The 16692-nt window shown below is 34.2% G+C and overlaps 1 protein-coding gene across 13 annotated transcripts in view; it reads left to right on the top strand.

The window, feature by feature from the left end:
- SEMA3A (semaphorin 3A) overlaps positions 1–16692 on the top strand; it is an 818384-nt gene that overhangs the window by 739787 nt on the left and 61905 nt on the right. For all 13 annotated transcript variants that reach the window (XM_057304266.1, XM_057304265.1, XM_057304264.1 and 10 more), the window contains one exon: positions 14–133. In XM_057304266.1, the coding sequence (XP_057160249.1) occupies positions 14–133 (120 nt within the window). The remainder of the gene's footprint in view (positions 1–13; positions 134–16692) is intronic.

Here is a 16692-nt window from a genome sequence, read left to right as displayed (position 1 = left end):
TGTCACAACACAGATGGAGAATTATACTCCGGGACTGCAGCCGATTTTATGGGGAGAGATTTTGCGATCTTCAGAACTCTCGGGCACCACCACCCAATTAGGACAGAGCAGCATGATTCCAGGTGGCTCAATGGTAGGTGGCGGGGGCCAGAGCCCAGGCACGTTACGTTAACACATGTAACTGTACTTGTCGGTGGACAGCTTTCCTTGTGACTTGAGATTTAGTGTGCAGTTAAACTCATGGTGGTGACTTCATGACTGTGGGTGTGAGAAAATAGGGGAAGAAGAGAAAAGTGAGATTAAAAATTCAGGAAAATACTTGCTTCGTGCCAAAATTGAAGTTTCTCAGTAGTTAACTCTGGAAAGAAGTAGATCTGGGCTGGAGCTGCGGAAGGGAGGCAACGGAAAAAGATAAGATGACTTACCAGTCTTGTCTTACAAGGATACCACAACAAATCTCATGATGTAGTATTTTTTTCCTCCACATCTCTCCATTGCCCTGAGAGCATCATACATGTTCTTGAATGTTTAAACAAATTATAGTGCTAATAACATTACATTGAAAGTGTTTTTAAAATTTCAGAGGATTGTTGTATTATTTCATTTGATTTTCTTTTAATCTTCTCTCAGTTTGTGTAGGTGAGAAAATTAAGACTGATATTTTATCTAAGATTATCTCTACCCCAGTAGTGGAAGATTTAGAACAAGAACCCAGTTTCTTGAACTTCAGGCACTGACTTCAACTTGAATCAAGTTTTTTAGATTTGTTTTCTACCGTCTTTCTCAGTATATATAAATAAATAAATTTAAAAGAGGAGAAAATGTTCAAAATGTGCATGCCTAAAATAAATAAATAACATTTTCATTGAGATTTGGAACCAAATAATCCTAATCTATTCTTCTGTGTAGACTTTGATTTTTTTTTTGTCATTCACTTACACATTTATCACAGATTTTTATAATGGCCCCCACAGTATTATCATGTTTTTTTATTATTAAATAACTATCTCCATGTATCTGTCTCCAGTCTTATAAAATAAAGCTGTCCAGACCCTAATCTCCCATCCATGAACTTTTTCCTGGTTTCATCTGCCTCATTAATAAGGATCGAGTTCACGGGTTATAGTTCATCTGTGTTCTCAGTAAGATATTTGAATATCTCATTCTTTGAACTTCTACCACACCTGTTTTTCCTGCCCTTTTGAGGTACCCAAAATTCCTTTTATCACCTCTCTCTTTCATTGGTTTGTTAGAGAAAAATCACACTTCTGTGAATTTCGCTGGAACTTAAGGAAACCATGAGTTGTCTATGATAATTTTTGTTCTGATATATCTCATACTTTAAAGTGACTATTCAAAACATAAAACATACCTCAGATTACCTCAGTCAGCATCTCTGCCCTCCTGCAACATTTCTGATCATCCTATTATTTTTATGTATTAGTATGAATGGTGTGCCTCTTACCTTCCATGCTTGACCATGCTGCCTTTGCTCTTAATTGTAGTGATGTTTTTTTCATAAATTTACCCAGCGTACATTTCTTTTGCTGTCTTTCTCTCTCCTTCCCTGATTTCTTCCCCTGACCTGAAAACTTACTCATCTGTTCTATCCAAATTCTTCCTTTAATCCTGGTATGATATAAAGTCCCTGTGTGTCTAAATCCATAGTCTGGTTAGGATCTTGTCTCCTTAACATTTTCACCACCTTTAGCCACTTTAAACCTGAATTTGAGCCCAAGGAGCTGCTTCTCCAAAGGCCACTAATAACTTCTATACCCTGTTTTTTAATCAGTCTGTCTATTCGGACACTATCTCTTGCAATATTTCTCACTATTACATAGCCCTTTCTCTTTAAAGTGCCACTTCTCTTAGCTTCTCTCATTTTTTGCTTTGCCAAGTTTCCAGTAAGCTTGACCTTACTTCGCATTGTTTATATCTTAAATGCAGATGATGCCTAAGATCATTCATAATTGAGTACAAACATTGGTAATCAAAAGGCTCTGGACATAGAACCAAATATCCATGCGTAGGGGTTCAGAAGGAATAGTGGGTGACCATATGAAAAATGAGAGGCCTCACCAAGGAAAAGAGAAGATGGTGAGATCACCATAAGACCATGTGTGCAAAAACTATAAAACAGCCAAACTCCAACAAAATCCCAGAGAACAATTTTAGAATATTCACTGTCAATTATTAAACTTTATATGGAGTCAAAATAGTGGGGGAAAAAACTCTTTCAACATTGCTCTTTGGTCTATTCTCAAACTGAAATATTTATGTAGGAGGGAAAAATGTTTGTTTTTTTATTCAGCAAGAAGGAGACTTTGATCGACTAAGAACTCTAAAGGGCATACAGGCTTTCACTGTCCATGCGAAAGAAAATCCAAGAAGATGGAATAACATAAAGGAGAGTATAGTATCCATTTCATTTTTATGGCCTTGGAGGAAAAAAGTCATCAAGTTAAAGCTGCTTTTGTGTTGCACACTTACATGTTGACAGCTGAGTCTGAAGAATTTACACTGTGGGAAAGCAGTCATTGTCCACAGCTCTGTACTTCATCTTGCAAATGTGTAGTTCATTTGAGAATTCAGTTATCAGTCTCTCAGCACTAAACGTGAGAACTGATTTTACCAAATTAGCACAAAGGTTACATTTGACAGGGTGCAGAAACCAGAACTGCTGCAAGATGGAGGATGCAGACACATTTGAGATAGAACCAAGGGACTGTGTGAATCACAAGCCTCCTGAAATTAAATGCCATTCCAGAATAAAATTGGAAACATAATGTTTACATATTCATGCATAAAATAAATGAGTTTGAGGCATCAGCGTAGACTACACAATAATTTGTGCTGCCAGAGGTAATAAATACTTGCAAGGTACTCTTTGAGAGGTCTTTGGGGCTATTAAAATTAATTTTGTCACAGGACTTACTTTTCTCAAATCAGTTCAGATCTGTTCAATTATTTTGGACAAATCAGTTGGCCTATTTTGGGTGACTTTTAATTTTTGTTCCTGCTAAAAAAAACACACAAAAATATTTGCCTAGAATTAGATCTTAAAATATCTTGATATTTTTAAGGGAATTTCACTATTTTTATAATCATTTAAATTTATGTTTTTATAATAGTGTCAGTCAAGGATTAAATTTAGTTATGTTTTAAAAGGAAAAATTAGGAATGACTAACAATTTTAGATGAGGAAACAGAAAAGAGATGGAATCTATTGGCTTTTACATAACTGCTTTTTAAAAAAATAATTTTTTACATTAGCCCTCATTTAAGGTTACGAGGTATTAGAACGACTTTGGTTTTCAGAAAATGTAGTTGTACGTGTTTGACATGATATGCCCAAATTCATTGTTTTTCTTGTGCATTATAAATTCTCTCAATATTGTATCATTTTAACTTCATTTGAACTTCGCTTCCAGTTTCAACTTACTAGCAGTGTGAAAATTAGGTGCAGTTGTACTCTCTATATTCATAGTGAGGAAACAAATTTAAGTTTATGCTTCTGTTATAATTAATGATTTCTTACCATTTAGTACGTAAATACTGCTACTTAGTTCTTATACATGTTAGCCATTCATTAGAGCAGATGGATGGTTAACCTACATTTATTTTTCTTTTTGGTGGATGCTATTTCCAATATTGTTTATGTCTTGGACTAATGCTGGGATGCAATGTGATATGGAGGGAAGGCTATAGTCTTTAGAGTAAGACAAAGCTTCACCTTGACTTTACTTTTAATGGGATTATAATACTACTTACCTCTTATAGTTGTGGAAAACTGACCACATAATAACATGTAAAAAGTACTAAGTGAATGACTGGCATATAGTGAGCACTTAATAATTGTGAATTTTCACTGTATCCTTTATCCCACTTCCATTGGGTGGAGAATGCTTAGGAAGCTTTGTAAGACTCATTCTGTGAGTGATTATGTTTGAGTCAGGGTGAAAGGGCAGTCAGAGTCAGGTTTAATATATGAAACCACATGGATCCTTGAGAGAGCCAAGGCCCAGTGAACACAAACACACCTAATTACAGTGCCCAGAGTGTGAGGCTTTCCCACTCATTTCAGGAAGACCTGTTTTCTTTTAGTGGAATTTCCTAAAAGGATCGTGCCTGTGGATAGACCAACCCACTTGCTTTTTTCTGTAATTGAAATGGTATGCAAGTCATCATTCCACTTCCTCTCACTTGTAACACTCATACCAGGATGGCCTGCCCTCATTGGAATCAGCATAGCTTCCTCTGCGGTCATGTACTAGGATATTTCATGTTCTGTAAAGATTCAAGTTTCTCCACGAGACATTTTTATGAAAATAGAACCAAGTAGTGTGACCGCAAATAATCTATGAGAGCACAAATTAATATTACATAGTACATAATCTGAAATCACTTGTACAACTCTTTTGATGTTCTATTTTAATTCTACCATCTTCAAAGGCATAAACTGTCAGAGTATCCAATTGGAAATTTTTGAAAGTAAAATGAATTATCTAGCTTTGCATAATGTCAGACTTCTTAATGATGCCAGTCTGAATTATTTCTCTGGCTTAAGTACATCAATATTATTTTGCCGACGTTGGGAGAAAAAGCCCTCTGGATGCCTTATTTTATGGTTATAGGAACAGGTGAGTATCACAGAAGTTGAGTGACCATTCAGTTAAAACAAGAGCAACCATCAATGTCCTCTTGGTTTTCATAGCCTATGAAAAAGCAACAGGAATACCGTCTTTTTTCAACTTTTGAATTACATCTCCTATGAATTATACTCTGTATTCATTAAACATCCTGAGACATCAATGTAAAGAGTCACAAATAAAAATGATAATATTTTTGGTTATTTTTCCTGAAATTATCCTGAAGCATAGATATGTAATAGTTCAAAACAATCCGTACCTAAACACAACTGAATAGTTATCTGAGGTTTTTTTCCTCATGAATCTATTGCCCAGAAAAATTTTCATACTGATAAATAATGCATATCCCCAGAAGTATAATCTTTAAAAAAAATACACAGCATGAAATTATTCTACTCTCCAAATGATGATAAATTTAATAAACTCACTAAATATGCTTTTTCTTTCGTAAGGAGCACAAAGTTACCAAAATGTAACTTTATTTGGTCTCTTTTTCTGAGGACCTATTTTCTGTGTAACATTTTATCTAAAGAACATAATCACTTTAACTGATTTTGTTTGAAATTACATTGCACTAATGAAGAAAAATGAATAAAACTTGGAGTAAAAATTAACTCATTAGGGCAATGCTTGGAAGGTGATTTTAGTTTTTTTCGGGCCTCTGAGACAGCGTCCCTGAATATAATTGTTAGGATATGCCATTTTAACTTTCTTCGGTGATGAGCTATAAAGTGAAACTCTCCAGTGTGGCATATTAGCCACAAACTTTGAACCACCTATTTCAGAATTTATCACTGAATGGCGAGAGGAAAAAAGTAACATTTAAGGGAATTATTACATTCATTTAAGGGAATCCCACTTTTTAAATTAAAGTCCAAAATATAGAAAGATGAGACAATATCTTGGAAAATTCTCTAAATTAAAGCCAGCTCCCTATTTCTTCTGGTTTTTAACATTTTTCTCTCTAGTCTTACCACCCGTTTAATGAATAGAGAGCCTGTCTATACCAATTTCCTTTTCTAGACTCACTACATTCAGAGCTCGCTGGGCCTCAATAGGGATTTACTGCTGACTGGGTAATCTGGGTTCATGTGTGCAGTGACATCAAGCAAGAGATTTACCCAAAGAAGTGGATGCCATGACAATGCGTGTAACCATGGTGTGACCGGCCTCTCTGACATGGCTCTCAAAAGCTTTCCTTCTGTGAAAACAGAAGCCTGTTTGCAAATTAATTAGTTTCTGGCGGCAGCTTGATTGTTGACCCAGAGTTTGTAGAGTGGAAAAACAATCAGATTAGTGTGCTCAGGGTAAAAGACCAGTGTGCAGTTGCGTGTGGCTTGCTCAACTATTGAAACTATGAATGGACTGAAACAAATTCTTTTCTGAGAAGCCTAGGCAGAGGTTAAGTGTGATGAGCCTAGAGCTCCTCAACAGCAGGGGCTGGGGAATTAAAGGATTTTAGCCAGATAAAGCTGAATGATGGCAAGCAATGCCATTGAATTTTAATAGCATGGATAGTTTTGGAAAACAACAACAACAACAAAACAAAACACTTCTTATTTTCTAATCACTCTGAGGGGGAAGAATAAGTTTGCAATATTATTAAATGTCCGCTTGACGCCAATACTTCCATAGTGGTAGATTTCAGAAGCTTTCAGACCGAAAGGTTTTATTTAATTCTAATGTCTCAAAAGCTAATATGATAATATCAAAATGGGAAAAAGTTACAAAGTAACCTGCCTTTCCGTGTAGATAAAATGTCTGTTCATTTATATACCCTATTTTCTGAGGTATAATCTTCACATGCCCCATAAAATTAATTCTGAATTAAGGAGAAATGTTGACTCCTGAGAATATGTATTATGCTGTTTATTTTTGTAAGTATCAAATCAGATAATCATGCCAGGAAATGAAGTCTGCAAGCTTAGGACAAAAAATTCTACATGCAATTTTTGATGATTAAAATTTGTTTCAGTTAATAAAATATTGTTTACACTTTATTTTGTAGATTACCTAACACAATAAGCCATGTATACTCTTTCTTTTTAGATACCGTTGTCAGATGTCTCCCCAATAACAGCTCTGATGGCTATCACAACACTTCCCCATTCAGAAATCGTTTATGTCTCTCAGTTTACATGTGAATTGAATCCACATTTTGCTGCCTGTCAAGTCCTTTATCATCTAATCCTAAATGACTTCTCCAATATTAAACACTAACACACTCAAATAGAGTTGGGTGTCCTCAAATTTACTATCTTTTTCATTTAACCATTCCACTCTACCGATCGATTTTAATCTTTCTACCTTTGAATCGCAAGAGCGCACATAGGTGCTTGCTCATATTTATCATGGGGCCTACCACTTTCCCTTACATTCTAGGAAATACCAAGTAAGAAATTCTTGAATGAATCTGCTTTGCAGGCTCTGGAGTCGCATTGCTTGAGTTTGTATTCCGGGTCCTTCCATCCACCACCTACATGACATTGGAGGCAATTCACTTATTTTCATCACCCTTTTATGATTTATAAAACATGATTAATACTAATATACTGTTTTTCTGAGGATGCATGAGACAGTCCATATAAGTTAATAAGAACAGTGTCTGATAATATGTACATGCTCATGACAGCTGTGGTTGCCGCTGTGGTTGTTGCAGGCTCCAAACATAGTACATACGGCACGTTGGGCAGATTAATACAGTGAACCTGTCTGAAGGTGGTGTTTGTCTTTTTAAATCTGTTCTCAGACTGTTTTGTTTTAATTGATTGTTGTCATGGCCACTTAGTACATCAAGAATATATAAAATATTTAGCTTTAGTATTAAAATAGCAAATAAAGTTTTAGTCAAATTAAGCTTAATGAAATTAGCAGAAGAGATAATGAAATGATAAACCAAGTTTTTCCAAGTGTTAACTTAGCTCTAATAAGTACAGTAGTCGTCACTTATATAAAGAAACCATTAGGTTAATTCTTTATTAAAGTTTTTTCAATATAATTAAGAAGACATTGACTGCTTTGATGGCTCTAGGAAAATCATTTATCCTGCTCTGTCACCATTTAGCTTTAAATTTTTTCATGTGTGGACATCATCCAAACCCCTTGGGATGGTGGCTGAAAGTGTGGAGTTTGTGGAGCCTGACTGCTTGAGTTGGGCACGAGCTGACAACTGTAGATAGCTGATAGGAGATTTCTGTGCTACATGTTCCCTTTTCCTAATGTAAATAATATTTCCTCTCTCTTCAGTAGTTATGACGATTATGTATGAGTAAATTCATGTAAAGCATTTTCAAAAGTGACTACCGTTATCAAAAACAGACAAAACAATTCAGTTGATGTTAGCTGACTTTATAACGTTATGTAAGAATTTTAAGGAATGGAACAATAAGATACCTAAATATGTCAGGTCGCTAAAAATGTAGTAAAGCGCACAATCTCATTGAACTGAACAGCCATATGTTTCTAGGAAAGCAATGAAAGTGGCTGAAAGGCAACGAAATGATAAGATGGAGTGAGAATAATATATGCCCTTTCCTTAGACTGAGTCTGTACATACAGGATTTCTCACCTAATGATGTCTGTACATTGTGATGAAAGTAATCTACCACTCCTTTGCTTCCATGAAAAAAAAAAAAAGTATTTCTTTAAGCTTAATCACACTAAGTTACTTACACATGACAAAAAGGCATTAAAGTGCTCTAAACTTTATATATCAACTAAATATAGATTACAAAATATTATCCAGAAAAAGGTCTTTAAACTGTTTTCCCAGTAATATTAATAAGGAGGATTTAAGTATGTTTAGATGCCCTTTAAAAGAACATTTTCTTTCCTTTTTTTTTTTTTTTTAAGATTTCATTTATTTATTTGACAGAGAGAGAGACAGCCAGCGAGAGAGGGAACACAAGCAGGGGGAGTGGTAGAGGAAGAAGCAGGCTCCCAGCAGAGCAGGGAGCCTGATGCGGGGCTTGATTCCAGGACCCTGGGATCACGCCCTGAGCCGAAGGCAGACGCTTAAGGACTAAGCCACCCCGGTGCCCCTAAAAGAACATTTTCAAGGGACGCCTGGGTGGTCCAGTTGGTTAAGTGTCCAACTCTTGGTTTTGGCTCAGGTCGTGATCTCAGAATCCTAAGATCGAGCCCTGCAACTAGCTCCACGCACAGAGTGGAGACTGCTTGAGATTATCTCCCTCCCCACCCCTCTGCCCACCCTTGCTCACTTCTCTCTCCCTTACTCTCTAGACTAAACAAATAAAATCTTAAAAAAAGAGAACATTTTCAAGTTAGAATTGTTTGTGTCACTATATACACAAACTAGATTTAAGAAACTAGACAAGAGAAGATCAAAGCCTCTTCACCTTCCACCCCTACCTCCCACATCCTGCTCTCATCATTCTCTCAGTTTCCTGTAGCACTTTTGGATCATCACATAAATTCTGCATGTTAAGCTGTATACCACTAACATGTGGTACTATACATATATAGATATAGATTCAAAAATAAAGATACACACTTGAAAACTAATTGCAATTCATTAGTAATAATTTATAAATTAATGTAAGTATAAATGTTTTCTTTATTAGAAATGTAGGTTTTAGTATTTTGCTCGATGATTGCTAAATTACAACTTTTTGGATTTAATGTAGCTGACAATGTAAGGGACCCATCAAAAATGTGTCTCTTCAGTATGTTTATAAATTTGTCTAAATTCACATAAATCTCTTTTGTTCATTTAATTGCTAATAAAAAAGATACCAGGGTTTCACTTTCAAAGAGAGATATCCCACTTATACATTTGTAAAATCCTAACATGAATATATATGGGAAAGAGGTGACAGCAGATTTAGCTTTCCCTTTGGGATCCACCTGCCTTTTCTGTTTAGCATATAATAGGATTTAAGTTACAACCAGTATAGAATAGTGTTTTCAGTTTGTACATTATCTTATGACCCACTTACAATTTAGTTAACTTTAGTATCTCTGATCCTGAAAGTTAAATAATGCCAAGGCTGGTATCAAACTGATGACTGCCATTTAATAGCTATTTATCCATAGAGTCAGTGTTTATCAAATATGTTTTCTCAACACATTTAAGAATAAATGAACAAACTGTACAAATGTTTTGCAGGATGAAAGCAATCTTGTAAGTCACGTGAAAATAAATGAATTCTGAAGATAGGCAACAATAACACATGGATTATCATAAAACATTACTCATTTTGGGGTGAATTAAAGGGAAAGAAATGTAGTTATACTGCCAATTCACATTATAGAATTTGGACTTATGGGGCTAGGCTGAACTGACAAGGTGTAGGACACCTTTCGACAATTACTTTCATGTGTTTGCAGTAATCATTAAATACTTTGATCGAAGAGAAATTACTGAAGTGGTGAGATAATTCTGTTTGCCATAAGAAAACTAATGACTGCCCTTCCTGTTATGTCATTGCCGTTGATGTCCTCTAAATAAAAGGAGAAAAATCACATTCCTTCATAGTTACCAAGGTAAATATAGCCAACTCTGATCAGCCAATCAGTGCCCAAATTAAGAAAATTATAGTGAAATTGCCTTTGAGAGACCTTGAGTTAATTGTGTTAGTGAATCTTAAAATGTGAACTAATTTTCCATCTTTTGTCCAAGCTGAAAGTATTTTATTTCCTTCCTTCTTCATTAATTTCTGAGTGAGAACAACTTGTAGAAACCAATTGAAAAGACTGGCTGGAACTAGGAACATGGTAGCATGAAATAGAAAAACAATGGCAGACTGTTAACAGGTCCCGCTTTGATGTTGTGCAGTGCAGAAGTCATTTGGTTGCAATACAGCAAAGACAGTGCCAAGGAAGGTAGCCATGTTATGAAGATTTGCAGAATCTTTACTAAAATTTATTATCACTTTAATTTTGTCATTTTGATTTTGTAAAAATATGCTGCAACTCCACTTAGCAATACTGCCTGCAAGCCACTCATGAATTCCCAAACTCTTCATCCTTGCAAGAATCATAGTGATTAATAGATGTTACTAGTATGTTAGTAAAGAATGTTCTGGTAATAATAGCAAAATGAAACTTCTAATATACTTTCATACAACTGAGGCAGCTGAGTAAGTAATTGCTATTGTGATTGATTACTTGAAACTACTGCATGTGTTCTAGGATGAGAAAACATAGGTAATTATAAAGAGGAAAAAAAACATTTTTTTAAAAACAAATCTGTCTACTGGATAGAGCCTGCAAAGACAGTGAAAAGGGAAGGAGAAGTAAAGGGAGAAAAGAGTAATTCCTAATGGTAAATAATAACTTCCTGTTTGGTTTTGTCTCCATCCCTCCACCATCTATCACTCTAATAAAATTTAAAATGCACAAACCAAAATAGAAATCCCCCTAAAACTATACCATAAAATCTCTTATCCAACCAAGGTCTGTCCCTGAAGTTTGTAATGTAAGTTAGATGTGATACATACTAAAGAATTTTTTCGTAGTTCAGAGCATTGTAAAATGTTAGTAAAATGTATAATAATTCCTGAAAATACTCAGATTGCCATTTTATTTCTTAATATATGATGATCAGAAAAACAATTAAGATACTATGTAATATAATATGATAAAGGTAAAATAGTTACATTTTAATGGCAAATTAAGAGATCACTTTTAAGCAGAGATTAAACTGATTTAATAGCTGTATATTTTTACAAAATAAAATGTACTTAATTTCTGTTTTTAATGAGTATTTGTAGTCTCCCCAAGTCTAGTCCCTTTTCATCTCCGTGAACAGTATTTCTGTTTCTCTGTACATAACTTGAGTTTATCACTCACCCCAGTTACTGACATAGAATACTGTTCTCTCCTTTTCCCCTGAAGTTCTATTCTAAGTCCTCCTAGATTAACGATAATAGCATGGTGAATAGCAAGCTACGAACATATTACTCTAGGCAACTTCCATTTTCTGCATGCATTTAAGCACCCTCTAGGTACCAAGAACTGTTATAAGAAGCAGAGCTGAGTAAGAGCAATCCCTGCCCTCCAGGATAATACTTACAGATCTTTTTATAAACGAAAAACCCTAGAAGTGGGATCGTAAGCATATATTTCCAAGATATCTTAATATCTTAAAACCATTGTTTAAAGGGAGGAGGTACTATCCATTTTTCTTTCAAGGAAACACAATTTTTTTTTTATTCAGTTGATTTTCAGACTTTGATTCAGTATCAAAGCCACTGACTGTTTAAGGCTTTAACATGAAATGGTAGCAAGATATAACAATTTATGAGGGAGGCTGTCTTTTGTCCATATACCTATAGTCTTCTCATAGAGATTGTGTGTATAAGAGAATTCAAAAAAAATTTAAATTGAAAACCCTCTTAAGTTTTAAGGAAAAAAGAATGCAAATCTGTTGCATTCTTTCTATTGGAATCAGAAAAACTATAGATAATATTACATAGGTTTTAATAATGTTATTTTTTTAAATATTTTTTATTACATTATGTTAGTCACCATACAGTACATCCCTGGTTTTGATGTAAAGTTCGATGATTCATTAGTTGCGTATAACACCCAGTGCACCATGCAATACGTGCCCTCCTTACTACGCGTCACCAGCCTATCCCATTCCCCCACCACCCTCCCCTCTGAAGCCCTCAGTTTGTTTCCCAGAGTCCATAGTCTCGCATGCTTCATTCCCCCTTCTGATTACCCCCCTTTCTTTATCCCTTTCTTCTCCTACCGATCTTCCTAGTTCTTATGTTCCATAGATGAGAGAAACCATATGATAATTGTCTTTCTCTGCTTGACTTATTTCACTTAGCATTATCTCCTCCAGTGCCGTCCATGTTGCAGCAAATGTTGAGAAATCATTCTTTTTGATAGCTGAATAATATTCCATTGTATATATGGACCACAACTTCTTAATCCAGTCATCTGTTGAAGGGCATCTCGGCTCCTTCCACGATTTAGCTATTGTGTTATTTTGATGTCAGACATTCCTAATTATAAAGACACTCAGATGGCCAACAGACACATGAAAAGGTGCTCAAAATAACTGATCATTAGGAAATTATAAATCAAAAGTACAATGAGATATCACCTCACACCTGTTGGAATGGTTAAAATGAACAGCATAAGGAGCAACAGGTGTTGGTGAGGATACAGAGAAAGGGGAACCCTCTTTCACTGTTGGTGGGTATGCAAACTGGTATAGCCACTCTGAAAAACAGTATGGAGTTGCCTCCAGAAGTTAAAAATAAAACTACCTTATGATCCAGCATAAGTACTATTAGGTATTTACCCAAAGAATACAAAAATACCAATTCAAAGGGATACATGTACCCCTGACGTTTATAGCAGCATTCTCTATAGTGGCCAAATTATGGCAACAACCAAGTGTCCTTCAACTGATGAATGGATTAGGCAGATGGATATATATATATATATATATATATATATATATATATATAATATATATATATAATATATATATATAATAGATATTATATTATATATATATAATAGATATAATAGATATATATAATATATATAATATATATATATATATAATAGATATTTTTCCTGTTTTGTGGTCTAAGAAATATATTCTAATAATATGTAATTATATAGGACTCGGTATTGTTCAGATAATGGTTCTATGTATTTTTTAATAGTTATTTCATTTGAAATTGGAGGTCCACTAGAAAGTAGAACTAACTTCAATTTAATCCGTATTAAAGACATTAGAAGCCATTTCTTACTGTTACTAAAATAAAATGGGTAACCCTGTACTTATTAAAAAATAGGTTGGGAGTTCTTGATTAGGTATCTGTAGAAACAACTTTATATTAGTACTCAGAATACATAGTCATTCTTAAAGCAGGAACAATTGGATGAGTTGCAAAAACAAAAAACTAAAAGGTAAGAATAGTGTTAATAGAGTACCTGCACTGAGCAAAAAGTGAAAATTGATTTAAGCATCAGAAGCAATTTTAAATTGGATCCACTACACTGTAGATGCTGTGGCATTATTACACTGAATATTTGAAAGTTAATTAAAGCAATGATTTGAAAAATTGATGTCCTTACCTAAGGAAATTATAGAAATAATCAGGAACAATTGAAATCCTATACTTGTATAGTATCTTATGCTTTTCACAGTGCTTCCTGTAAGATCTCTTCATCCTCCCAAAAACCTGTGAAATAGAAAAGTGCAAGTAATAAAATTTAAGCATCTTGCAAGATGATAGTAGTAACCTGTTGTTGAGTGAAACCTTAGACTAAACCCATATCTTCTGAACTCTCAGTTTTGTTCTCTGACATGTTCATTATAGTATTTACCATTTTAAACTTTGTGTATTTCTGTTCTTTGCTAAAGATTTTACACAGAGGAAATGTTTATCAAGTTAGATAGAGACTGGGAAAATACAGGCGCATCCATTTTTAAAAAGCAAAGATTTGCCAGGGTTAAAGGATTTTATCCTATAATGGTTCATAGGATGAACTGTGTTATTTCTACAAAGCTTTAATCACAGGAAACTTAGTTGGTATATACCTTTGCTCCTCAGAGTCTGGCCCTTGGATGAGCAGAATGTGAGTCTCTGGGAACTCGTTAGAAGAGCAAAATCTCAGAGCCTACTCAGACCCTCTGAATCAGAAGCTGCACTCTTATCAAGATCCTGTGTTAAGATTTGAAAAGGACTAGACTAAAACATTTTCCAAAGTATATTACATCTTTGATTGTTAAAGAGACATAGAGACATAATGGTTTTGTTCCAGTCTACCTGGGTAGACTATCTTACATCACAGCCTAAACTGACAGCACACAAGAATGTGTCTGTGTGCTTGTGTGTATTCATTGATTAGACTAAATTACTGCTCCTGATGTGGTCTAATCTAAACTCTCCAATTCCTTTAATCAGCCTTCTGAAATTAGTGGCTTTTGCTTCCATTTAAACTGGAGAGATATAAGTACTAGCTACATGTGTCCTTTGAACAGGTTGGCTGGAATTGTAAGCACCAATCACTGATAATACCTCTGTGTAAGGATAGCAGGACCTACCTTACCCTGCATGAATCCATTCTGCTGAGACAGTGTCAGATTAATGCAACTGGTAGCTCATTTACCATAGCCCATAAAATCTCCCACAACTGCATGTCTTGTTAAATGTTAAGAATTAAAAAAAAAAAAAAATTGTGGTAGAGGTGGTGACTTTTAGGGTTCATGAAGCCCCAAACAGTTTAAAAAAAAAAAAAAAAACTTGTTGTCAAAGCAGTTATTATAAATTGTCTTTTACTACAGCTGGACTAGTACTAATAATATTTTATTTTATCTTATTTTTTATTTTCATTTTTTATTTATTTGACGCAGAGAGAGAATGCTCACAAGCAGGCAGAGCAGCAGGCAGAGGAAGAGGGAGAAGCAGGCTCCCTGCTGAGCAGAGAGCCTGATGCGGGACTTGATCCCAGGACCCTGGGATCATGACCTGAACCAAAGGCAGACACTTAACCAACTGAGCCACCCAGGCACCCCAATATTTTATTTTAAATAATAAAACAGATGGGAAAATAGCAACATAGAATTCAAAAAATGCAATAACTTACTTTCCTCTAAACATCTTTTTGTCAAAGCATCCACTAAATAAAAATTGGGTAGATTTTTAGTGCAAAGAAACAGAATAAAACCCAAAAACAAAACAAATACTATGCATTTCTGTTACAACTTTAAATTTTGTCTTACAGCCTGAAATTTTAAATTATAGGGGTGTGGTATGATTTTATATATATACGCATATATGATTTTATATATTATACATATTTATGTATATAAAATATATGATTTTATCTATTATATATTTATATATAAACATGATTTTATCATAAAATATGCTCTTATATATATATAATAGAACCCTTCTGATTAAAAAACAACTTTCCAAATTTCATGTAAGTCTAACAACCTTTTCACTGTTTAATTCTATGTGAATGCAAACCTAAATACAAAACTAAAACTAAAAATAAGGGAAGTTGTTTTGTTAAAATAACAATAATTGTTTGTTTTCAATACAGTGTGATTAGGAAAGTACAAAAACATAGTAACTAAAGTAAAATTTGAATTGTTATTTCTTAAGGGATAAGATCTTGCAAATTAAACAGGGTGCATAAGAATTGTTTTCTGCAAATTCTAATTACTTTGAAATTATGCTATAAATTATCTTCTTTTCTGCCTTGAATTTCCCTTCCTATATAATTAGACATTTTCAAGAATCAAAACTATTATTGTCTCTTAAGAACAAAAGCCATAGAAACTGCTAATTATATCACAGTTGAACATGTTTTTCTTCTTTGAAGAGATCCTGAATTTCCAGCATTTTTGAAAACACTCTGACCAGAGGATGACAGAAATGCTGAAAAGGTCTGCTAGTGTTGCAATCAGGATAATTAGTTTCTATCTATAATAGCATTCATGTTATTAAAAAGTTGCTAAGGTCTGTGTCAAATAAAAATTGACCTAAATCTTCTCCGGTCCCTAAATCATTATTTTATTTTAAGAATCAGGCCACATTCTTATAGAATATTTCTTTTCCCTAGACCCCAAGGGCCTAATCAGAGGCAACTCACAGGAAAAGCCCCCTGTCAATGCAGTCCTTGAATGAGAGCTCGAATTATTACCATGTCCCAGGAAATGGGCAGATATCAAAAAGGACATTTTCCCATTTCACTTATAAAATTGACTTTATTTCAAAGAGTAAAAAAAAAAAAATTGTGAGATCACATATTGAGAAATTATTTGACAAAGTAAATTTTATGATTATATGAAAATTGGCTTTTTTTTTTTTTTAATAACGCCGTTACTGGAATTCATAAATTCCAGTTTTGCCATCTGTAGATTCTGAAGTACTTTTCAAGTGAAAAGAAAAAATAAGCAGAAATTGAGTATACACCTAAATTTTAAGATAATTTAATTGAAAAAACTTAAGTTGGTATTATATATTTGTTTTTGTTTTTACATTGCTTAGTGGTTTTGTTTGTTTTGGACCAAAATTTCAATCTGTCATCTTAA

Source organism: Ursus arctos, unplaced genomic scaffold (genome assembly GCF_023065955.2).
Source record: "Ursus arctos isolate Adak ecotype North America unplaced genomic scaffold, UrsArc2.0 scaffold_3, whole genome shotgun sequence".
NCBI classification, from domain to species: Eukaryota; Metazoa; Chordata; class Mammalia; order Carnivora; family Ursidae; genus Ursus; species Ursus arctos.
This window is presented reverse-complemented; position numbering and strand designations above follow the sequence as displayed.